The sequence below is a fragment of the Perissodus microlepis genome, chromosome 18 (assembly GCF_051167445.1).
Source record: "Perissodus microlepis isolate ML-2025 ecotype Zambia chromosome 18, ASM5116744v1, whole genome shotgun sequence".
Classification (NCBI taxonomy): domain Eukaryota; kingdom Metazoa; phylum Chordata; class Actinopteri; order Cichliformes; family Cichlidae; genus Perissodus; species Perissodus microlepis.
The window spans coordinates 14,135,802-14,160,520 of NC_140478.1; the positions used below are offsets into that span (position 1 = coordinate 14,135,802).

At 43.0% G+C, this 24,719-nt stretch overlaps 1 protein-coding gene across 1 annotated transcript; it reads right to left on the reverse strand.

The window, feature by feature from the left end:
* Positions 1 to 36: 36 nt before the first annotated feature.
* On the reverse strand, positions 37 to 24,719 carry LOC146367518 (uncharacterized). The gene is made up of 44 exons (XM_084912655.1): positions 24,689 to 24,719; positions 24,156 to 24,383; positions 23,409 to 23,678; positions 22,793 to 23,053; positions 21,047 to 21,307; positions 20,622 to 20,882; positions 20,259 to 20,519; positions 19,693 to 19,953; positions 19,162 to 19,422; positions 18,792 to 19,052; positions 18,437 to 18,694; positions 17,658 to 17,924; positions 16,630 to 16,887; positions 16,274 to 16,534; positions 15,916 to 16,176; positions 15,580 to 15,837; positions 14,636 to 14,896; positions 14,286 to 14,546; positions 13,897 to 14,160; positions 13,560 to 13,817; positions 12,250 to 12,513; positions 11,892 to 12,152; positions 11,276 to 11,536; positions 10,941 to 11,195; positions 10,584 to 10,850; positions 9,681 to 9,941; positions 9,351 to 9,608; positions 9,002 to 9,262; positions 8,645 to 8,908; positions 8,293 to 8,556; positions 7,033 to 7,290; positions 6,677 to 6,937; positions 6,276 to 6,533; positions 5,928 to 6,188; positions 5,208 to 5,468; positions 4,822 to 5,082; positions 4,134 to 4,403; positions 3,779 to 4,048; positions 3,245 to 3,505; positions 2,877 to 3,137; positions 2,511 to 2,801; positions 987 to 1,223; positions 850 to 903; positions 37 to 699 (listed from the first exon to the last, which is right to left on the reverse strand). Exons 1-44 carry the CDS (start codon positions 24,717 to 24,719, stop codon positions 416 to 418), a joined length of 11,067 nt encoding a protein of 3,688 aa, XP_084768781.1. The 3' UTR covers positions 37 to 415.

A 24,719-nucleotide genomic window follows, 5' to 3' on the forward strand; every position in this document is an offset into this window, starting at 1 on the left:
TCACACACACATAAAGAAGCTGAAAGAAAATATTTTCATTATTTTATTAGAATGTAGTCTGAAAATTATTTGCATGTTAAATACACATTTAGCAATGATGATAATTTACAAAATGAGAATTAAAAAAGCAGGAGGAACATGCAACTTCAACCAGCAGTAGACATAAACCCATCTTTATAAAGAGTTTTTAATATAAGCATGAACTGGAGGACAGAGCCTTTTATTCTAAAGACAACTACTTTATTATCAGTGGTGAGGCTTATGCTGAATGCATCTCATGGTACACGAGCAGAGCAACCCACATTAATTCCCACAATCTAATGTGCTTGTGTATTGTGTGTTAAGGATTTGGCATCTAAAAGTGGAACCATTTTTAAAAGGAGAGGTGTGGAGGCCTCAGAAGTGCCTTTTCTGTTTACTGTGGAAGCCCGCTCTCTGTCCGCACACATACGGGCTCAGACTCTGGCCCACTAGCGTCTGTGTAAATGGCCAGCACAGAGATGCAGTAGGTGGCGTTTGGTCTCATATCAGTGAGCATGATGCTCTCCCCGTACACCGTCAGCTGCTGGTGCTCGTGGGACCTGCTTTGCTTTATAACCAGCAGGCTGTAATAAGAAGCACCCTCCACCTTAGACCATGTGATGGAAATGACTGTTGATGTTGTGTGCGTGACATCCAACACGGGAGCTGAGATGCTTCCTGATGGAGAGAGGGAAAAAAAGTTCTGAATAGAGTCCCAGAGGACTTAGAACTTCAGAGTGTGATGAAGCTGGTAGACGTGGAAGTTAATTCTTATAAAGCTCTAAAATCAAAACTAAATAGAATAAAATCCAATGAATGTAAACTCACCATTCAGTGACATCTGTTCTTGGAGATCTCTTCTCCTGCGTGCGTGCGTCACCACTAAAGACAGAAGATCAGTTTAGATCTTAATTATTCATTTTTAAACTTGTCTTAATTGTCACCACAAAGCTACTGAACCGTACTTTTTGTGACATTTATTGCTTCACTTTCTCCAGCGGCATTGCTGGCGGTGATCGCTAGATCGCTGGAAGCGATGTTGGACAGAGAGCAGGACAGCTGTGCAGTGCTGCACAGCTGGACCTTTGGCGTTATGCTGTTGTCATACACCGTGTAGTTGATGGCAAACACTGAGGCGTTCCACGAAACTGTGGCAAAGGAGCTGTTTCCAGTGTACACCACACCCGATGGTGGACAAGGAGCTGAGAGAGAGAAATGGGATTTAAAGAAGTTCATTCATTTTTTATTTAAAAAGAAAGAAAAAAATACAAATACACAAACACATCAGACCATTTCTGAGGATGTCCCGATTGAGGCATTTTTTATCAGAATTTAAAAATTATATTCTTTCCAAAAAAGATAGAAAGCTTACTTTTATTCACACTCAATGGACACTTTTTTAAGTACACCTTGCTAGTACTGGACTGGAGTATTGGACCCCTTGTTGTTGCCTTCAGAGCTGCCTTAACTCATGGCACAGATTCAACAAGGTGCTAGAAACATTCCTTAGAGATTTTTCTACCATAATTACATGACAGTGTTACACAGTTGCTGCAGATTTACCAGCGAACACCTCCATGATGACAATCTCTCATTCCACCACATCCCAGACCTGCTCCATAAACTTCAGCTTCTTCAGAATTCTGCAGCTCGGGTCATAACTCGTACTCCCTTAAGAGACCATATCACCCCAATTCTTCAACAGCTTCACTGGTTGCCCATAGAAGCCAGGATAAACTTTAAAATCTTAGTTCTCACGTTTAAGAGTATTCATAACCTTGCCCCTCCTTATCTCTGTGATCTGCTTCATATCACCACAGTTTCCCGCTCTCTCAGATCTTCATCTGCCACTCATCTTGTTGTTCCTTCTGCTCTCTTTACCACTATGGGGCACAGAGCTTCCAGTAGCTCTGCTCCTCGGCTCTGGAACTCACTTCCTTCAGCCTTAAGAAATATAGATTCCCTTCCCTTATTTAAGTCACAACTCAAAACCTACTTGTTTAAACGGGCTTACTCGCTTTAATACAGATTTTACTTGCTGTCAAATCGTGTTTTTTTTTTTTAATTGTTGTTTGTGGTTGTATTTTGCTGGTTTCTGTATTTTAATTAATTACAGTTTATTTTAATCTACTTTTTTAATGATGTCTTTTTCTCTTTGTAAGGTGACCTTGGGTTTTAGAAAGGCGCCCTCAAATAAAATGTATTATTATTATTATTATTTTTATTGGATTGACATCTGTTTGCTGAGGAGGCCTTTTGAGTACAGTGAACTCACTGTTGGTGATTTGAGCTTTGTGACATGGTGCATTATCCTGCTGGAAGCATGCATGAGAGGATGGGTACACTGTAAAGATGTGATGTCTTTCATTAGCTACAAGAACACCTCAGTGTAGCTCATATGATTACTAGTTACACCAGATTTTGTGAGGACACATGAAGCACCTGTGTAACTGCAGTGAACAACAGCTCAAATCTGGGGTGTAATCTACCTGTTGTTCCATAAACAGGCATGGATGTGTCACTCATGCCTGCAGCATTCCTGCTCTTCATTGTGGCGCTGTAATTCGAACTGCAGACGAGAGGAAACTCAAAGTATGTCACATTTGTCCAATAGGAAGAAAGCTCGAACAGGGCCTGGCTGTCTCCCAGCAGACTTCCTGTCAAAGTGAGCATGTAACCGGTGTCGCCACAGGTAATCTGTTTCCAGCTGAAACGCATCACCTCGATCTCGTCCTGCATTGGGAAAAGCTGCACCTCAGCAATAGCTGGTGGACAGGGAACTAAGAGAGGAGGAGTCAGTAACAGTAATGTGAAAAGTTACTCAGGGTTTGACAAGTATGAAGCTCCTTTTTTACCTGCTTCAATCTGCACAGGATCACTGAAGGAGCTGTTGCATGTCCCGTCTGAGGCCTGGACAGAGAAATTGTAAACAGTTCCGCAGTCGAGGCCATTGATAACACAGCTGGGGTTTGTGCTGTGACAGTAAAGCATGTCTTCATTTCCAGCCTGAGCACAGCCGTAGTAGTCTTTAGCTGGTCCACTGGGAGTCCACGTCAGCGTCGCGGACTGATTGCTACACTGGTACGTAACTGAGAGTCCACTTGGCTGGCAAGGACCTGGGTAAAAGGAGCAATTAAGATGGTGTAAGTCTCAGAGTGCTAATATTAGTTATATTTTTCAGTCATTTTTGGTACTAATATCATGCAAGTCCGAAAACAAATACCTGTGTTCAGTGTTACATTCTGACTGGCTTTGCTGGAGCAGTTCTCATGGCCAGCTGTCACAAACACAGTGTACTGCTCATCACAGTGGAGCTCTGATAAGCTGCAGTTTGTGGAGCTTGTGTTGCAGGTGTGCGTGTGTCCATCTGTAGCCTCAGCGACAACGTGGTAGGTTTCAGCACCCGGAGACGGAGTCCAGGACACCACCGCCCTGTGATGCTCACAGGCAGCGTTCACCCTCACGTCTGTGGGTGGACAGGGCTCTGTGGAAAAAGACGAGTCAACATAAATACACAAAGGCCAGGTGATGGGTTTTTAGTTACTTAGATTTAGTAGCTTTTAATTATCTGTATCTGCTGTATTTAAGCTATGATTTTGGCTGTATTACTAAACCACTTTGTTGGGGGGTTTTTTCTTGCTAATTTATTTAACAAAAATACTTGTCTACTTCCAGTCTTTAAGCTGAGGTAAGCTGCATATCTTAGAACTTCCAAACTTGATGCACTTCTTGACAGAAAATAAACATGAAGACGTACCCATGCTAACTCTGGAGGGAGGACTTCTCATACTGTTGCAGGCGTCCGATGAAGCAGCTACGCTGATGGTGTACTGAAGGCCACACTGTGCTTCCTGGAGGGAGCAGCTGGTGCCGGTGTTATTGCAGGTCAACAACGTGTAATCACTGGCTTCTGCTGCAGCAGTGTACACAGTGTTTCTCTCACTACCCTCCATGAGATCCCACATAACAAGGATGGAGGAGTTGTGACACTGAGGGACAGCAGTGATAGCAGAGAGGGAGCAGGGGGCTGAGAATGAAGCAGATGTTGATAAGTTCATACTGTGGCACGAGTAATTAACTGAAATGAGAAAACACAGCTCTCACTGAGGTACCTGTTTCCAAACTGATGGGGGCACTGGGCTGACTCTCACACTCGCTGTTTTTGGCCAATACGCTGAAGTTGTAAAGCACACCACAGGCCAGGTCTTTCATTTCACATGTCATGTTGGTAAAGGTGGTGCAGTTGGCTCTGTAGTCATTTCTACCTACAGCTACACCGGACACAGTGTAGCTTTCTGCCCCGGGAGCATCAAGCCATGATATCCAGGCAGAGTTGGTCACACAGTCAACGCTGCCCATGATCCCCTGGGGCTGGCAGGGAGCTAAAACACATAAAGTTGATTTGGTGATTGGTTGGAAGGATCCATGCAAGCCAGGGTAGTTTGTCAAGTGTTTTTTTTTTTTTCTTTGAAGCTTGAATTTAAAATCCTTCTCCTCTTATACAAGATCTTGAATAATTAGGCCCCATCTTATTTTGAAGACCTTATAGTTCCACAGAGCAGTTCGCTCTCAGACTGCAGGTTCCTAGAGTATTTAGAAGTAAAATGAGAGGCAGAGCTTGGATTTAGGAGACAGACACCCTGTCTGTTTAATATTAGGCTTAAAACTTTCCTCTCTGGTAAAGCATATAGTTAGGGCTGGATCAGGTGGCCCAGAATCCTCCCTTAGTTATTAGACCTAAGCTGCTGGGGGGCCACTATATATATAAAGTGCCTCGAGGTGACTATTGTCATGTCTAACCTGACTGGATGCTCTGGGTCTGACTGTGCACGCTGCGGCAGTGTTCTCTGACAGAGGTCACCTGGACTGTGAAGGTTTTTCCACATGTGGCATTGCTGCTGAAACATACAGTGTTTGTGGTGTTGCATAACTCGCTTTCGCCATTCTCAGCAGCTAGTGAAACCAAGAAGTGGTCAGCATCTCCGATGGCGTCCCAAGAAACTGTCAGATCGTTTGACGAACAGTCGACCTGGGTGTTCACGTTCTGAGGCGGGCAGGGGACTGAAAACATGACAACAGTTTGAATACACAACTGAAAGCTTTAAATTGCAAACATTTGATTGCCTGCACAAAATTCATATGTTAAAAGTGCTTTAGGCTCTGGTCACTGGTGTTGTTTCTCTTACTTGAGTTGAATTTCAGAGGCCAGCTGGGGACGCTAGAGCAGCTGTCACCCATAGCTACAACGTGAATGGTGTAGAGGCTGCCACAGGTGAGGTTGTTTAGGCTACAGCTAAGGCCAGCGGTCTGACAGCTGTCATTATTAACATGGGCACTGTGGGCCATGACTGAGTACTTTACAGCACCCTGACTGGCAGCCCAGGACACAACAGCAGTGTTGTTAGCACAATCCATCACCACTGAGACGTCGGTGGGAACACAAGGTACTGAAGATAAAGCAGACACAACAAACAGGATCAGTCACTCAGTGTGGAGAGCATCATGAGCAAAAACGTCAGTATACAGCAAAATGATTACTACTGCTACACAACACCTTAACTATGCTGACTTTACATATTTAAAAGCACAGACTGTAGAAATAATAAAGCTTGTATCCATCCCCTCACACCATAACTAGACGTTGTCACACTTTTTCCTTGTTCAGGCTTCCTATGATTGGACAGCCTCCCAGCACTGACTAGATGCTTGGAGACCAGCAGAGGAAAAGTGGGAGTCTCAGAAAGGTTTGTTTGCCCAGTGACCACAAAAACATGTCACTTTCCTCACCTTTAAATTCTAACAGAGAAAAAAAATCCTTTCAAATATGAAAACAGAATTAAGAAATGAAGTTTAAATATAGCAATGGAAGCCTGCGTTTCCTGCTCTAGTAGCCATGCAATCCTCACCTGATTGCAGACTTGTGGCTGGACCGGAGGTGACGTCACACTGCTGGTTGGAAGCTGTGACTGAGACAGAGAAGTTCTGTCCACACATCAGGTCAAGGAAGCTGCACTGATTAGTGTCTGACATGCACATTTTTGACACGCCGGTGTCAGTCTGCATGGTGGCTGTGTAGACATCTGACCCATTACTAGGCTGCCAGGTTACCACAGCAATACTAGTAAGACAATCCTGGCTGGCAGAGACTCCGATGGGTTTGCATGGCCCTGGTATAAAAACATATAAACTCAGATTAGAGCTCACTTCTCCATTATGTGTGGTTGGTCAAAACTGTGTATCTGAACAGTACGCACAGGTCTGCACAGAGACTGAAGCGCTCGAGTTTCCAGGACAGTGCCAACTGTGAGGTGTGATTTTGATGCTGTATTTTTGTCCGCAGGTAAATCCAGTGAAGCTGGCTGTGGTCATGTTAGTGTTGAGACTGACTGACTTGTTTCCCGCCTCAGTGGAAACCGTGTACATCTTTGCCCCATTGCTGGCATCCCAGCTCAGAGACACCACTTTCATATCACAGTTCACAGTGGCAGACAAATTCTGGGGAGCACAGGGGTCTGGAAAGAAACAATGATCTGATAATGTTTCTTTTACTTGTGCAAATTTCTAAGAAAAACTGTAGAAACTGCTGAACAATTACAGACATGAGATGATGTATTCTGACTTCATTTCACTTTGTTTTCATTCATCAATATCATACCCATGTGGATGATTGAGCTGTTGCTCGGCAGACTGGTGCAGTTGTTGCCCTTTGCTCTCACTACAACACTGTACTCCTCCCCACAGTGCAGATCGCTCCAGGTGCAGGAGGTGGTATTGCTTATGCAGCGGTGAGTGTGGCCGTCGAAGCCAGTGGCTACAGCAATGTATGTTTCAGCTCCATCAGTTGGCTGCCAGCTGACGGAGCCCACGTCAAACCCACACTCTGCGTCAGTTGCCAAACCCCTTGGTATACATGGAGCTGTGTCCCAAAAAGGAAAACAAAACAAAACAGTCAAAGCATAAACGTTAAAATAAAGTTAAAATAATTTGCATATGATGTAGAAAAAGTCCCACCAGTTTTGAAGAAGGTGGGACTGCTGGGGATGCCATTACACATGCTGCCCTGTCCTCGAACAGTGACATTAAAGTCCTGTCCACAAGGCAAAGAGGCTCTTAGAAGCGTTTGGTTTGTGTTGTAAGTCTTCACGAATCCGTCGCTGCCGCTCACTGTAACTAAGAAACTCTCAGCACCACTCGCCTCTTGCCAGGAGATCTTCACCTCATCGGACTCGCAGAGCACCTCAGCAGAAACATTTGTAGGTGGACATGGCTCTGTAAAAAGAGAGAAAAGAGTTCAGATCTTCATCTTTTACATCACAGTTGATGAAAACTAGGTTTAGTTAATTAAAAGAAAATAAAAGCTAGACTTTAGAAAAAAAAACATTAAAAATATAGAGGAAATTCTTAGCTTTAGGCTTTGTTAATTTAGTAAAAGCTGTTATGGCAACTTGCCCAATGAGGCTTTGATGGACATGTTTACTGGCACTTTGGTTGACTCCCAAGACTGTGAGTCAACTGCCTTTAAAACATTCTGTGTTTTTATTGTAATACATGTGCCAAATTTCTTAAATCTTGCCTCTCACATATGTCCTCCATCTAAATGTTTAAAAAGATCAACACAGATATAAATACTCAAACAAGCAAACCCACTCTGGAAAATAACTGAAACTCATCTGAAGGTCAAAATGAAATTAAAATAAAAACTAATTAGACAAAAAACTAATGCAAAAATAATAACTCTGCCAGTAAAGATGTCCGATTAATCTATAAATATTTCTTACTTTAAACTTCAGTGTCTGATTTAAAGGGACTGTGTATCCCTGCATTCTGTTTTACATGTAAGCCTCTAAACTTTTTGTAAAGAGGGTTGTACGATATAAAAATACAGTTTTTATTCCCGAACTTATTTTTACGTGATTAGAGTAATAAATATCTTCAACTCTAAAATGAACTTTAAGTATCAAAATCGACCCTTTAGAGTCTTATTACGTAAAAATGTTCTATGACTGTTTTACTGCTTTTGATGCCTTAAGACTGACATGTTTGGAGGAAATCCCATTTCTTCTTTCCTACTTTATATATTGCTAGATTATTGAGTCTGCTATGCATGCTGTTTTATAAGATCATTACTTGTTTTATATTTAATATATATATTCAAATGTAAAATAAAATATATCATATATTTACAATGGGAACAGTTTCAGTGAGAATCTCCACTGTTGTGTAGCTGAAACAAGGGATTTTCTGTACTTTACAGTTTGGTCTCAGTAGTACCTGTGTGGATGACCACGGGACTGCTGGGTTGGCTACAGCAGCCTCTGTTGTGGCTTGTAACAGTAAAGTTATACATCTCTCCACAGTCCAGACCAGAGAACTGACAGCTGAAGGTCACTGAGTCACACGTTTTCTCTTCCCCTCCTGACGCCTTGATGGCGCTCGCTGTGTACAGTTCAACATTAGACCTCTCTTCCCAGGATAGGACAGCAGTATGGGAGCTGCACTGCAGATTGACAGCTACTCTCTGAGGAGGGCAAGGACCTGAGGAAGATGTTTATGTTTGCTTTATTGTGAGCAAATGAAATCAGCAGCAGCCATGCATGCACATTACCTGTAAAAGCTCACTCACGTGTGGTAAAGTTAGACAGTGTCTGTGTGCTGAGGCTGCACTGGTCGTTGCTGGCGTTGATGCTGAGACTGTAGGTTTCCCCACAGCTTAAACTTGTCATGTTACAGCTTTCCTGCTGAGTTGTGCACAGAGTTTGAAGACTTCCACCAACGACAGCCATCAGGGAAATGTTAGTTGTGCCATAAGTGCCGTTCCAGGACACCAGGACAGCATTGTCAGATGTGCAGTTGACTTCCACTGTCATGTCTCTGGGCAGGCATGGGGCTGAGGAAACGCAGTTAGAAAATATAAATAAATCAAGGTTCCCAAATGGAAAAAAAAAAAAACATCAGATATATATGCTGAGTGTTTCTTTACCTGATGTAAACGAGACCACTGAGCTGTCAGAGCTGTTGTACTGCTGTCCTAACGCCTTGACCCAGACACTGTACACTGTACCACACATCAGCCCTGAGACCACACAGGAGGTGTTTGTGCTCATACAGGAGGTGTAGTGGCCATTTTGGTTGTCAAAGTAGGCAACATAACCCAAAGCGAGGTCACTCTGCTGCCAGGACGCAGTTGAAGTAAGCTGTCTGCATGACATGCTGGCTTGAACATTAGTAGGTGGACACGGCTCTGAATGAAGAGAAAAGGGTCACATTTAAACGCTCACTCTGGAAACACAGAGACGAACCTGTGCATCACTTCTGATGGATTGACAAACCTGTCACGAGGCGGTAGGGTGCAGAGCTCACAGTGTTGTTGCAAGCCAGGCTTTGTGTCATCACAGTGATGCTGTAGGTGTGGCTGCACTGCAGAGCAGTCAGGGAGCAGTGTGTGTTGCTGGTGTTACAGGTGACTGTCAAGTTACGGTCACTCACAGCCTGAACAGAGTACGACGCAGCACCTCTCGCTGTGTTCCACATCACCCAGGCAGTACTTAAGTTGAAGTGGATGGACACATTTGTAGGAACGCAGGGCTCTGGAGGGAGAACAAGTTAAACGGTCTGAACTGTGATATAAATGAGACAAAAGGTTTGGCTGAAACGAGCACCTGTGGTGAGGTATCCTGTCATCTGAGAACTGCTGTTACAAGTCTCTCCAACAGCCTTCACAGTGATGTTGTATTCCTCTCCGCATCGCAGAGGCCTCGGCTGACAGCTGGTTTGGTTGGTGGTGCAGCTGGCTGTGTGTCCTGAAGAAGCTGTGAGCACAGTAATGTAGAGCACAGCTTCATCGCTGGGCTGCCACGATATGTTGGCAGAGCTGCCCCCACAGTTGTAAATCACTTCAATATTGCTTGGCTCACAAGGTCCTGTGGGATCAAGAATAATATCAAGCATGGTAACTCTTTACAACAAGGGACACAAAAACTTGGTTACTAAAGAACAAGTGATGAGTCATGAATGAGCTGGTAGTTAATGAGATTTTCATCAGCAGTTTCTTAATAGCTTCCCTAATAATTTATACAAGAGAATTATTCACTAAAGACATAAAGAATCTATCTGTTTATATAGCTATTATTGATTTTTGGCTCTCTTCCCGGCACGTCTTTGTTCTGTCTTCCTCCCCACACCCCCAAAGTTGTGGCAGATGGCCGCCCCCGATGATGAGCCTGGTTCTGCCGGAGGTTTCTTCCTACTAAAAGGGATTTTTCCTTCCCACTGTCACCAAAGTGCTAACTTATAGGGTTTTATTTGCTTGTTGTTATTTGCTCTGTATTATTGTGGGGTCTTTACATCACAGTATAAAGCATGTACCTTAAGGCTGCTGTTGTGATTTGAGGCTATATTAATAATATTGAAATTAAAATAATCCATAGGTAATGAGGAACTTCACTATTAAGAGACCACTTAGTAAGATGCTTCACTACTTGTGGCAACACAGAAAGAGTAGCTAATATTGAATTGATCAGTAATGAGTAGTTTGATGCCACGTTGTGTGGGGTTTTCATTACCTGATGTTAGAGGGACCACTATGCTGTCAGAGCTGTTGTACTGATGTCCCAGGGCTTTGACCCAGACGCTGTACACTGTGCCACACATCAGCCCTGAGACCACACAACTTGTATCCGTGTCTGTGCCAACACAGAAAGTGTCGTGTCCACGCTGGCTGTCGAAGTAGGCAACATAACCTGCAGCAAGGTCACTCTGCTGCCAGGACACAGTTGCAGTGGGTTGCCCACAAGACACATTGGCTTGAATGTTTGTGGGTGGGCAGGGTTCTGAATTAAGGGAAAACAAACACATTTAGTTATTAAAATGCACACATGTACATACGTGTAAACATGTTCCTTCCTGATTTGACTACTAACCTGTCATGAGGAGGGAGGCGTCAGAGATCTGACTGTCACAGGCCTGGTTTTTAGCCGTCACAGTGATGCTGTAGGTCTGACTGCATTGTAAACCAGTCAGAACACAGTCAGTGTTTATGGTGTTGCAGGTTAAACTCAGGCCTTGCTGTGTCACAGCTCGGACAGAGTATGAGCTTGCACCACTCCCTGCACTCCACTGCACCTGGGCAGCACTCACGTTATAGTGAAAGCTGACATTCATAGGAACACAGGGCTCTGGAGGGAGGAAACATTATAAAAGTTAGAATTTTTAAAAGTAAAAAAACTCCCTGTGTTAAAAGCTACTGTACACTCACCTGTTGTGATGGTGGTGGGGACACTGGAAGGACCAGTACATCCGGGGTCCACTGCTTCCACAACAACAGAGTATTCCTGTCCACAAAGCAGGCTGTTAAGATGACACGATGTGCCCAAGTCACTGCAGTTGGAGCTGTGTCCGTTAGCAGATGTGGCCTGGACCATGTATCCCGTGTTTGCTGCAGTATTACTCCAAGTGACCAGAGCTTTAAAGGTAGTACAATTTAGCTCAGCTGACACATTGGTAGGAGGGCATGGGCCTAGAAATAGAAAGAAGCACAACTTGGAAGCAGATATAGAAAATGAGGAAATGAATGGTAAAATTTAAGTGATAGTTTGAGATTAAACCACAGGTTTATATGCTATTTAATCCATATACAATCTGCAGGGCTTTAATGTAACATCATGGGTTTATAGACTGTCTCTTGCAGTAACACCTGCACTATGTGCCAGTCTGTGATGTTAGTAACAAGCTAAATGAATGTGCTGTTAGCATTTAGCTTCAAATTAATAAAATAAACACAAATATCTTCTTATTGTAGTGTAATTAAGAAGAGACCAAGTATATTTCCCTAAATGTAACTGATTTTTGAAAGATGTACATAGCGTGCGTACCTGTGAGCTTCTCTATAGGAGTGCTCCACTCGCTTATACAAACATTTGTGTGTCCCATCACTGTGAAAGTGTAGAGCTGACCACAGCTCAGGTCAAGGAAGGAACAGCTGCTCTGGGTGGAGTCACAGGTGGAGTTCACACCTGAGGCAGAAGTAGCCTTAACAGTGTAATTCTGTTTTGTGTCACCTTGGTTCCACTTTACTGTATTGACGCTCGAGCTGCAGTTTTGGTCAATAGTCGTGTTCTCAGGTTTACATGGAGCTAAAAGTGGTTTGGAGGGGGAGAAGAAGCAGGTTTATTCAACATATAACAAATTATGTTTTGCTAAACGTCTTGGATTTAAAAGACCTGCACCCACCTGACTGAACCTTGTAGTCAGAGCCAGCAATGATGTTGCAGTGAACAGAAGAGGAGGTGACAACCACCTTGTAGACTTTTCCACACTGCAGGTCACGGATGGAGCAGGAGTCGGATGTCGAGTTACAGGAAGCTCTGTGATCACCTGTGCTGCTGATGGCCCAGGCGGTGTAGTTATCTGAGCCCGGAGTCTGAGACCAGCTCACAGTCATCATGTTGGTGTTACAGTCCAACTCTGCCACAACATCTTTTGGTAGGCAGGGAGCTACAGGGGAGCGTCAAAAACATAATGATACTATACTCTACATACAACAGACAAGCTGCCAAGGTGATTTGATAGGCTGATAAATAAATAAAACGAAATGTCAATCCTTGAAAGGACCTCAAAAATCCATCTTTTCGTGGTTCTCGGGACCAAAAATGGTCCCAAGTCCTTTCAAGGGTTTAAAAACTGAATTTTTTGTATCACCAACTTAATTTGTTCTCAGAAACTTCTGTAAAAAAAAGAAGAAGAATTACACTGTCAGGTTTAAAGTTCGACTGGGATGCTTATCAACTGATCTGAGCTATTTTCAGAATTTATAATGATCAATACATGAAAATTAAAGTAAAAGAAGAGATCGGAGAAACATTCTTCAAACACGTTGCGTTTACGGGGGATATTTTGTCCACCAGGGGGCACTCCATAGTATCCATGTTGGCAATAAGTGTTTAAAATGCCACAAACACAACCAGCTGATCCGAGCAGCGCATAAATGAGTAAATAAATACATATACTTAATTATACTTATGCCTGACAGCTCCATACCTAACATCCTTGGTCAAATATATCCACCACCCCTCCTCTGCACATGTCCAACCATCTCAACATTGCCTCTCCAACTTTATGTCTCAAAAGCTTAAGCTGAGCTGCTCCTCTTCTATTATATTTCCAATCCTGTCCTCCAACATCCCACTTCTAATGAAAATCTCATTGAAACCTCTTCTCTCCAGGCACCGCCCCCTGATCCCTACTCTCACTACAGATCACAGTTAGGCTTCAAATATCATTGTCCATGCAGACCCTGCCTGACTTTCACCACTTCCACTTTCATCATTGCAAACAACAGGCTCAGAGCTGATCCCTGATGTGATCTCACCCCACCGGTGTCTTACTGTCATTCATTTCCTGCGCCACTCTCACATACTCCAATGCCACTCCTGTCTTCCTCACAGAGGACCACAGTTCCTCCCTTTGCACCAGATCACATGCTTTTTCCAGATATAAGCAGGTCTAAGACTTGCTCTTGTAGTATAAATGTTTTGTCTTACCCGAGTCAAAATAAATATCAGTGTGTTTGCTGCTGTTGCAGCTTTCTGTGGAGGCCACCAGTGTCGCAGAGTACGAGCGGCCACAGTGAAGTTTCACAGCGCAGGAGGCGTCATTAGAGGAGCAGGATGCTACGTGGCCGTGCTCCCCTGTCACCTGCACAGTGTAGAAACCTGCACTGCTGCTTTCATCCCAGGAAAAATTCCCATTGTTTGTCCCACAGTCCACTTGGACCGTTAAGTTTGTGGGCTGACAGGGGGCTGAAAGAAAAGGAGAGCTGATGGGTTATGCATGCCCCACAAGAACTTTTACTGCCGTTGCTATGGAAACACGCATTACCTGTACTTATTTCTATGGGTGGACTGTAACTGCTGCGGCAGTTTCCATCCTGGGCTGCAATGCGGAAAGCGTACCTTTGCCCACACAGCAGATTAGACAGAGTATGGGAAGAGTTAGAGGTGACGTTGGCTGAATGAGGGAGTGCGCTGCCTATCTGCTCATACTGTAAGACATAGATAGCTCCAGTCACTGGATCCCAAGTGAGGGTCAGTGCGTTGGCATCACAGCTGACATGACCCGTCAAGTTAGTGGGTGGACACAAAGCTAGGAAGATACAGGAGGTGAGCAAATCAAAAAGGATTAATGTTTCAGTATTGTTGTTGTTACTTTTTACTAAATCAGCCTACAGACCCCAAAACACAGAGATGCTCCTTCCAGCTTTCTCTCACCTGTCCTGAGCTGCACTGCTGAGCTTGGTTCACTCCAGCAGCTCCTGTCTACACTGACAACAGTGACAGCGTAGGTTTCCCCACAGTGGAGGTCAGTGAAATTGCATGAGTCTAAATAGTTTGAGCTGCAGGTATGAGTGTGTCCATCATCTGCCATTGCTGTCGCTATGTACATATCAGCTCCCATTACAGGAGACCAGGAGACTGTGCTGTTGCCCTCACAAGCTGGAGACACGGTGATGTTACCAGGAGCGCAACGGCCTGCAGACAACATAAGAAAAATGGTTTCCTGTTGTCTTTCTGAAAAGTAGGGAGAGCTCTCCTCATGGACATTATATGACTTCAAGTACCTGCTTGAAAGCTGTAGGCTGCACTTGGATTTCCTGTGCATGTCTGAGAGTAAGGTGTAACGGTAATGCTATAGGTTTCACCACAGTGGATGTCATGGACTTGACAGCTGGTAGAATTGGTGTGGCAGTGGTGTGCGTGTCCATCCTGTGCTGTTGCTGTCACATTGTATCCTGTAGCACTGGGGCTTCCTACCCACGTCACCAGGGCTGAATGATTCAAACAAAGCAGGGCGGTGCTCACGTTCTGTGGGGCGCACGCGACTTTGGAGAGAAAAGAGAAAAACATTCAACGACCAATCAGGTTACAAACACATGAAGTTTAAACTGACATGTTATGAGGTTGACATTTAGAGGAAATACACATGAGGAAATTGATGACATTGTCATATTTTCCCTTAATGTTTATAACGATTTGAAAGATGTAGAAACAGATGGAATATAAGCCACATTCACTAGAAAATAGAAACTAATAATAGATTGGGGGTAAGTTAGTGAGGGTTGGCTGTCTGGCTATTTCCCCTTATTTTTATTAATTGTGCTAAGCTGATTTAGCAGGCTGGACAGTGCTATATCTGTCCTGTCTCTTTATGCTCTTGTTCTTTCCCCCTTTTTTCTTTCCTCACTCCCCAACCAGTTGCAGTAGATGTCTGCCTCTTCCTGAGCCTGGTTCTGCTGGAAGTTTCTTCCTGTTAAAAAGGAGTTTTTCCTTTCCACTGTTACAAAGTACTTGTTCATAGCGGGTTGCTTGATAGAGTTTTCTCTTGAACACTGAAGAATACCTTCAGTATTCAAGTCCCAATAATCTTGAAGCAACTGTTACTGTGATTTGGTGCTATATAATTGAACCTGAAATTAAAAAATCAATACTATACGGGGCAGATATGAGGTCCAGTGGTGATTTCTTTTCATCTTACTCTATGACAGAAAAAATGTCTGTTATTTACCTGTTTCTAAGGATTCGTTGACACTTGGGCTGCTGTTGCACTGCGCCCCCTGAGCCTGGAGTGTTACATTCAAATCCAAGCCACAGGGGAGATTTTCAAACACGCAGCTAGTATTTGTCGTGTGGCAGTCGTCCTGATGCCCTTTTCCTTCTACCTGAGCGAGGAAACTGAGGCTTCCCGCAGGGTCAGTCCACCTGAACACTGCTGTGTTGGTGCCACAGGTATACTGCTTAGAAATGATAACTGGAGAACAGGGAGCTGGAGAAAGAGCAGTACATTGGTTTAGCAGGGGGATGAAGCAAGATCACATGTATGTGCCATTTAAAGCGTGCTCACCTGTGGTAATGCTGGTGCTGGTTCCAGGCGCACTGTCACACTCGTTACCGTGTGCAGTCACTGTAGCTGTGTAGGTCTCACTACACTGAAGATCAGTCAGTGTGCATGAAGCTGTGGCTGAGCTACACGACAATTTGTGGCCGTTTGAAGCTGTGGAGTTAACTGTGTAACCTGTAGCATCAGCCACCGGGGTCCATGACAGAAAAGAGGAACTGGTGCCACAGATCAGAGTGTTATTCATGAAAGTGGGAGGACACGGAGCTGCGAAGGAGACAAAAACAAACACGTTTAATAAATGTGTTCGTTGATTCTAAAGATTGTAAAACATCTTTGTTTTTGCTGTGTGTGGTTTCCCTACCTGTCATTATAACATGGCTTGCTCCAGTGCTGTTACAGGTGGCATCCTCAGACATGACTGTGAGGTTGTAAACTTTCCCACACTGCAGCCTCTTCAGCTGACAGGAAGTCGTGTTAGTCCTGCAGGAAATATTATCATGAGATGTGCCATCCTGAGCGAGCACAGTGTGGGTCAGAGCTCCTGGAGATGCAATCCAGGACACCGTGGCCACGTCTGAGCCACAGTGCAGGACGCTGGTCACGTTTACTGAGTCACATGGTCCTGGAGGAACATACATTACATGATGCATGATGTGTCCCAAATGTCCAAATATGATTTGGAAACTCATGAAATGCACAAATATATGTAAATGACACCTGTTGTGATAGTAGTTTGAATGGGAGCACTGGTGCAGTGGTTGTTCTTGGATGCTACTGTGATGCTGTACTGAGTGGCGCACTGCAGGTTGAAAAAAGAGCAACTAAGATCTGATGAGGAGCGTGTCTCAGAGAAGCCATGTGGGCCCATAACTTTAGCTGTGTAGCTGGAAGCACCGAAAGAGGAATTCCAGGAGACCAGCAGCGAGTTTGATCCACAGTCTGTCACTGCTGCCAAGCTCTGAGGGGAGCAGGGTGCTGGAAATAGATATGACACACTGTAAATCCAACTGCTCAAGTAGTATCTATATAAAAAAACTTATCTTAAATGATTTTGTGTTTTAAATGTAAGCCTTTTAAGAATACAATTTCAGAGTTCATATCGCTTTTGTCAGGTTTAATACAGGCTGCACTTGTTCATTAATTAACATGGCAGTTTCCAGAGTTGGCATGTCAAAGGTTTAAAGTAACAAATTACTGGTGCAAGCTAACATATCATGCATGCTTGCTTTATCAAAGCCTTTCTGTTTTTCTTCCAGTATGTTGCTCAGGTTTTGTTTTATTGAGCTCCAGCATTAAGCAAAGCAGCCAATCATGATTCCCTGACTTTTAAACAAGACAAGAATAATGTGTTATCATTTTGTTTTAATATGAGCATTAATGAGTGTGAGTATTAGGACAGGAGAAGTGCAGCACTGAGGGAATCATGCGACAGCCTTCCCAGCTGACCCAAAGTAAATCCTCATCTATTGGAGGTAATTTATATGAATTTCAGGAGTGGGACCACACCTCCATCAGCATGTGAGGGCATGAAATTTAAAATGCTGTACTAATTAACATTTACAGGACAGTTATGTTGATTGTTTTGTCACATAGTTGGTATAGAATGATCTCTTTCCTTTCTTGCTAAATATTACGATTCTAAAACAATTGATTTTGGACTTTATCTACTTAAAAGAAACATTAAGGAAATCAGCAGCGTTAGCAGATAGACGAAATTATAGATTTACAATAACTGTCATTGTTACCTGTCTGAACGGTCTGTGGAGGGCTGTGCGGTCCTTTGCAGCTGCCAGAGGACGCTTCCACTGAGACATTAAACATCTGTCCACACTGAAGGCCGCTCAGAACACAGCTGGCACCATCAGTTTGGCAGATGACCGAAGTTACATTTCCAGCTAATGGCACAGCAGTGACACTGTATTGGAGGGATGCAGAAGAAGAGATCCAGCTGACCGTTAAGTCATTGGTGCTGCAGGACAAGTCTGTACTGATGTTCCCTGGAGCGCATGGCACTGAGAGAAACAGAACACAGTGGGAGTTAATCACAAAGACTTTTCTCAGCTGAACTGTGTACTGAGTTCGATGAAGAAAGCCATGACCAGTATACTGTACTAAAACCAAGAAAAATAACTGATCTGGGATTGAGTAGAGTTTAAAAAAAACTAATTGCTTATCAGTTTGATTGAAAAGAATGTAAAAGAAGGACGAGTATGATGCCTTGTTTAGTTTGAGTTTTCTATCTTCACTGCTAAAGTGTTTAAACCAGTAATGTGTGATGAGGCTGGAAAAAGGCAGGTCTTGTTAGGTCAAGTTTCTTTTGCAAGAGATCAGTGAAAAACATAAATTTACATATTAAATCTCAAGTCCAGTGGGGGCATATTTAAGAAATTACTGGTGACAATATTATAGGATATAATATTATAGGAATCACTGCTGTAAAAAAAACAAAAACGAAGATTAATCTCAATATACTGAGACTGAGAGGCTTCTCCTCACCGGAGTAATTGCCAGTCAAAGTCAGTACCTTGGTCTTGCCTGAAGGGGGCACTGTAGTTGCTGACACAGGTGCCATCCGTGGCAGTCACAAAAATTTCATATGCTTGGCCACAGAGCAGGTTACTCAGTGTGCAGTTGGGGCTGGAGCTGTTGCAGGTGAGGGTCTGCCCATCACTTATGGCTTCCACTGCATAGCTCAGTGCATTCGGACTGGGGTCCCAGGACACGTGAGCAGCTCTAGCACTACAGATCAGCTGGCTCGACACATTAAAGGGAGCACATGGTTCTGGAGTTGGAATGAAATAAAATATCAGTAACGCTTCCAGATTCCCCAAATAAGACCCCATTACTGACATCAGTGGTTTAGGTCAAGGTCGTGTTACCTGTGTTCACAGAGACAGTGTTGCTCTGTTGAATTGTACACTCGTGATAAGCTCCTGAAACACCTATTGTGTAAACCTCCCCACAGTGGAGCCCAGTGAGGCTACAGGAGGTTTTATTGGTTGTGCACAAGGACCTGTGACCTTCACTGCTCAAAGCAACAGCAGTGTAGTATTTGGCACCATCACTGGCGAGCCATGACACAGGAACAGGGTGTGGAGCACATGTGTGTGTCACTGTGACGTTGGTGGGAGGACACGGCACTGAAAGGAAACGAATAAGAAACGCAATTTGGAGGATTTATCTAACAAAGTCTTGTAGCTCTATCTACATATATGATATATATGATCATGATAAATCTGCAGGTCTCACATGTGTCCACTGTGACCTCTGTGCTCGGCAGGCTCTTGCATGTCCCAGTGATAGAAAAGACCGTCACTGAGTAGGAGCTTCCACACTCCAGTCCTCCTGTACTGCACTGTGTCTCTGTGGAGTTACAGTACAGAGGCTGGCCCGATCCTCTGGATATCACAGTGGTGTAGTTCTCAGCAGTAGTGGAGATGTTCCAGAAGACTGTCAGCTCACCAGTTGTGCAGTCCACATGGGCTCTGACTCCTTCAGGACCACATGGCACTGAAAAAAGACACACAACATCATATGCCATTTAAAATCAATAGAAATGGTATACCATTTCTATACCAGAAATGGCGCTCCACTCACTTCCTTAGGTTAAAAGCAGAAATCATATTTTAGATATTATTTATTATTTTTTAAATTAAAGTTTCAACACATTTTATTCAACTCATCTGGTTTATTTAGGATATTTTCATTTGTTGTAATCATTTCTTCTGCAGAATCAAATATGGTGCTCTGATGAACAGATTTAATTTAAAGCAGTAGTACCTGAGTCCATGCTGACCACACTCGAGGCTGACGGACAGTTTCCATCATTGTAAGTGACCGAGACGTTGTATTTCTTTCCACAAGACAGAGAAGTTATTGTACAGTTGTTCCCTGTGTTGCTGGTGCAGTTTAGCTGATCAGCGCTCTGATCTGCTATAGTGGCGGTGTAGAAGCCTGTGGACTGATGGTTCTGCCAGACCACCACTGCACGATTGGCATCACAGTCTCTAAACGCTTCGATGTTTGTCGGAGGACACGGTGCTGGAGAGGAGAAAGATGATTCAGTTCACAGTAACTTAACAGGTGTTAAGTGTCTTCATCATAAATCTGCACATGAAATTGAACATAACAAATGAGGGTGGATCTCACAGAAACATTGTTGGAGACTAACTATTACATCATTTTTAAGACTAATTCTGATTTTTTTGGTGATTTAATTTTTTTTTTAAGTAATTGCAAGTTTAAGGCACTTTTGCCCTGGTTTAATTTTTTTTAGGTATAATATATAGTGTATAGTCTATAAATAGGTGACACAACACAACAGTGTTATTAATCTTCTGACCTACCTGTCATAAAAGAAACCTCCTGACTGGTGGTGCTGTTGCAAATGAAATCCGTGCCAAAAACACTGGCAGTGTAGTTCTGTCCACATCTCAGGCCATCAATCATGCGGTTGCTGTCCATTGACATGTACCTGTATGAATTGCCGTGTGCATCTTGAGCGACAATGACGTACAAAATAACGCCACTGCTTTCCATCCAATCAAGTGTTGCAGAGTTTTGGCTGCAGTCCACTGATACTGTGACATTGTTTGGGGTGCAGGGAACTGAAAAGAGAGGATGTTTGTGTCTACGAGTCTCTGCCACCTGGTTTAGCTGTATGACATCTCGGGAACTATGAAAATTTCAAACAGTGACTCAATACATACCAGTCTGTGCAACCTCTCCCAAAACTTGGGGAGAGGAGCACTTGTTATTGGAGGCAACAATCCACACGCTGAGGTGTTCACCACATGGCACATTGGTAATTTCACAGCTGTTGGAGGAAGTTGTGCAGTTGTAGCTTTCTTTAGTGTTTCCCTTTGCTTCTACAAAATAGGAAAGAGCTCCAGCAGCAGAGTCCCAGTTTATGACCAGCCTGTTAGGGTCACACTCAGCTTTCCTACTCAAGTTAGTTGGAAGACAAGGAGCTAAAGAAAGAAAATGGAGAAGAATGTGTATTTCGTTCCTTTCCTTTAATTCAAAGTGTTTAAAAAATAACTAAACTTTACCAGTTGTTAGAGCAACCAACCACAAAAAGCTTCTGTAATCACATTTTAGAAAAGTCACAACAAAGACTTTAAGAAATACTCACAGGTTTGAACAATCACAGGTTCAGTGATGTCGGTGTTACACTGTAAGGTGACAGCATACACACGGTACGTGTAGTTCTGAGCGCACTCCGCATCAGTGAAGTAACACATGATGTCTGTTGTTCGACACTCCGTTGACATGCCATTGCTATCCACAGACGTCGCCACATAATAGAAGGCGTTGTCAGTGGGCTGCCAGCTGAAGATGACTACATTGCTGTTGCAAGTGTATGAAGCCTGAGGATTTGCTGGGGCACAGGGGACTGGGGGAAAAGAACGAATTAAGGATGGGAGGATAAAATAAGTGCACCTTTACATCCCTTCCATCCAGGCATCAAATTCTAGAAATGACACAATGAGTCATTTTTGCATATTTACATAATGCATTTTTTCCCCTTTTCACTGTAATTTCATGACATAAATGACACTCTCATCATGACCCTAACTCGTCCATATATCGTTTAGTAATCGAAAATGACACAGAAAAAAGCTTCAATTTTGTAGACATGTTAAAAGAAATATGGCTAATGAACAGTTACTTCTATGTATTTGCAAGGGAATGCATACATAGCTGAGGTCACTGATGGCCAAGGGTGTTGGTGGCCAACAAAGCCAGTAGTGACCGCCCTTGAAGAGCTAGGTTCATGCTTGTAGAACCATTAACATTAATTTATTTATTTTCTATGCACCATTCTTTACACACTAGAGCAACCACTAACAAAAGCTTATTGAATGTAAGTCCACATCGTGCACTTCTTCATAAAAGCCATTTCTCCACAACAAAATCACAAGAGATAAGCGACCAAAATGTTGCCTACTTTCTCTGATCACCTCAACTCTGGCGACTGTTTGTCTGCAGTGAGTGTACTCAGATTGGAACATGACTCTCGACTCTGTGAAAACTTTTTTAAAACCAATGATAGCTATACCGAAGTGAGTTGTTGAGGATATCTTAAAGTTTTCTGATGTTGTTGCTGCTGTTAGCCTCTGTTAGCTGCTGTTAGTTGGCATTAGTGATACATTTGTTGAAATGCATGTAACATTGTTGGCGTCTTAGTGCATAAACTTTAATACAATGTGAGAATGTAATCAAACTGTTTATCAATGGGGAAAGTGTGATTTTTAGGACACTTGAGCAGCTTCCAGAAACTGGTGCCTGCTCTTATGTATTTTTAATGGATTCATTCAAAGTTTATGAGAATGTATCAGTTTGTCGAGAGATGTAATTACACATTAATTATGCATATATATCCTTTTTTGGTTTAAACAACCTCGAAAAAATTATCGATTTCATCTTTAACATCAAGCAGTCGACCAAATTCTGTTTTTCATTTACATTAAATTAATCACATCATCAAAACAGCTTGAAGACTTGGTGTACAGTACATGATTGTGTATCTCCTTCACCTGTTCATGTTTCAGACCCATCCTATATATGACTTTGGAAAACTCCCTAACTTCAATAGGCTGTAAAGAGCTTTTGAAGGCTTTTTTAGCTGGTGTTAGATGGCAGGTCTTATTAGATAACATGAACTTGTGACTTGCTGCTCAAGGAACAAAGAACAAAGGGCACCATGGAAAGAACCTAAAACGTCTGACCTAAGGGTACAGTTTGTTCTGAATAGATTGCACTGTGCAATGTAAGGAAAAAAGAGGAGGTGGAAGTATGATTGAAAACATGCAGTATAAAGGCGACAGGGGATGAGCCTCAGAGAGGTCATATTTGTTTTCACAGCCGCTGCCCTCACCTGTCTCAAACATTGAAGATATGTTGGAGGTGCTGCTGCAGTCGCCAGAGAGGGCTGTAACACGGACCTCATACTTCTCACCACATTTTAACAAGGAGATCTGGCAGCTAGTGGAAGCTGATGTGCAGTTACTAGAAGCGCCAGTTCCATCTACAGCTGTGGCTCTGTACAAGCTGGCCCCAAAGACCACATCCCAAGTTGCTGTCACACTGCCACTGGAGCAGCTGTAGTCCACTGAGACTGTCGTCACCGAATTAATAGCTGAATAAAGTAAAGAAAAAAAAATGTACAAATTGTAAACAGATGGCATAATTATGTTTCAGAAGTCAGCAAAAGCTGTAAATGTAGGTACATGAACATATTCTCAGATTCCTGTTGGCATGTTATCCCTAACAGGTCAAACAAAACACTCTGACGGAGCTCATTCAAGAATATCATCACGATGCAGGTAATAGTTTGTATATGTCCTCATCTATAAAAACAGGGAATCAGGCCTATGCTTCAGTGGTTCTGGTAGTAAATACTTTTCTACGCTTTATCTGATTTTGATTTCATATTTTTAAACAAGAGAAGAGAAGGGAAATAGACAAATAATTGATGTTGCACAGATACTCACTAGAGGTAGTGTGTGTAACATTAGCAGCCTCCCCAGGCACCAAGAAGAAGTTGAATGATGATACTCCCACTGTGTAGGTGGAGCAGGGCTCCAGATTACTTATATCAAAGGTTGTGCTGGTGGTGTTTCTAATGACTGGCATGTTGCTGGGGTTTTTATTGTCACTCACAGCCACTCGGTACAGCAGGACTTTATCCACTGAGTTCCAAGTCACTCGGGCTGTACTTCTTCCTGTTGCTACTACTTTCACATTAGTGGGTGGCTGCACCACTTCCAACAGAAAATACAGGCGTTAATCAGTGATTTAGAAGTAATTATGTATATTTTATGTGTACGTGCATCATCTGAAAAAACATCAAAACCAGCTGTTTGTATGCACTTACAGGTTGTTATTATCTTTGTGTTACTTAGGGCACTTCTTCCAGCACTGTTGGAGGCGTAAACTTTGCAGCTGTATGTTGTAAAGTTATTCAAATCATCAATTTGTCCCCTTGAAACTGTGAAGGTCTTAGTGAAGCTCTGTGCCGGAGATTTAATGAACTCTTCCACAATTATAGTATAGTTAACTGCCCCCATCACACTGGTCCATTCAAACCTTATGGAAGTACTTGACACAGCTTCAGAAAGTGTGATCTGAGGTGCAGCCGGCACTGGGGGGATGTAGAAGATGTTCAGCATTACTTTATTTACTTTGCTCTTCAAATAAAATTGCTTTGTTTATTCAGCTGGTTTAAAACTTGTCCCTACCTGTCATGGCTGTTTTAGTGTCTGTGCACATAAGATTCAAAAACACAAGGACCTTCAGGGTGATGTCATAGACATATCCAGATCTTACCCCCTGTACCACCATCTCTGTGCTGGTTGGTGGTATTGTCACCATCAGCGGGGAAATAGTGGTGGAGTTCACAGCTCTCAAGTCCAACACATAAACTGAAGCATTGCTGTAGGTGCTCCATACCACATTAAGGGATGATGCTGAAGGAGATGTAACTGACAGGATATTACATCCTGAGAAAAGTAAGAACGTGTATTTATAGTTTCTTTGTGGTACAGAATAAAACAGATGGAAAGTCCTTAAAAGAATACTTAATTAGTTCTTTTTGTTACTCAGTTTGAACACTTCGACAGCTTTCTTCAAGCCTCATGTTTTTCCTATGTCTAAGCACTTTTAATATGACATTCACAAGGTCAAACTCCTAATGGAGGTAACTCAGGGTTCAGCATCTTGCCCAAGGATTCTTTGACATATAGGTTGGAAAACCAGGAAGTGAATAACCAACCTTCCAAATAGTAGACCATCTCCAGTATCAT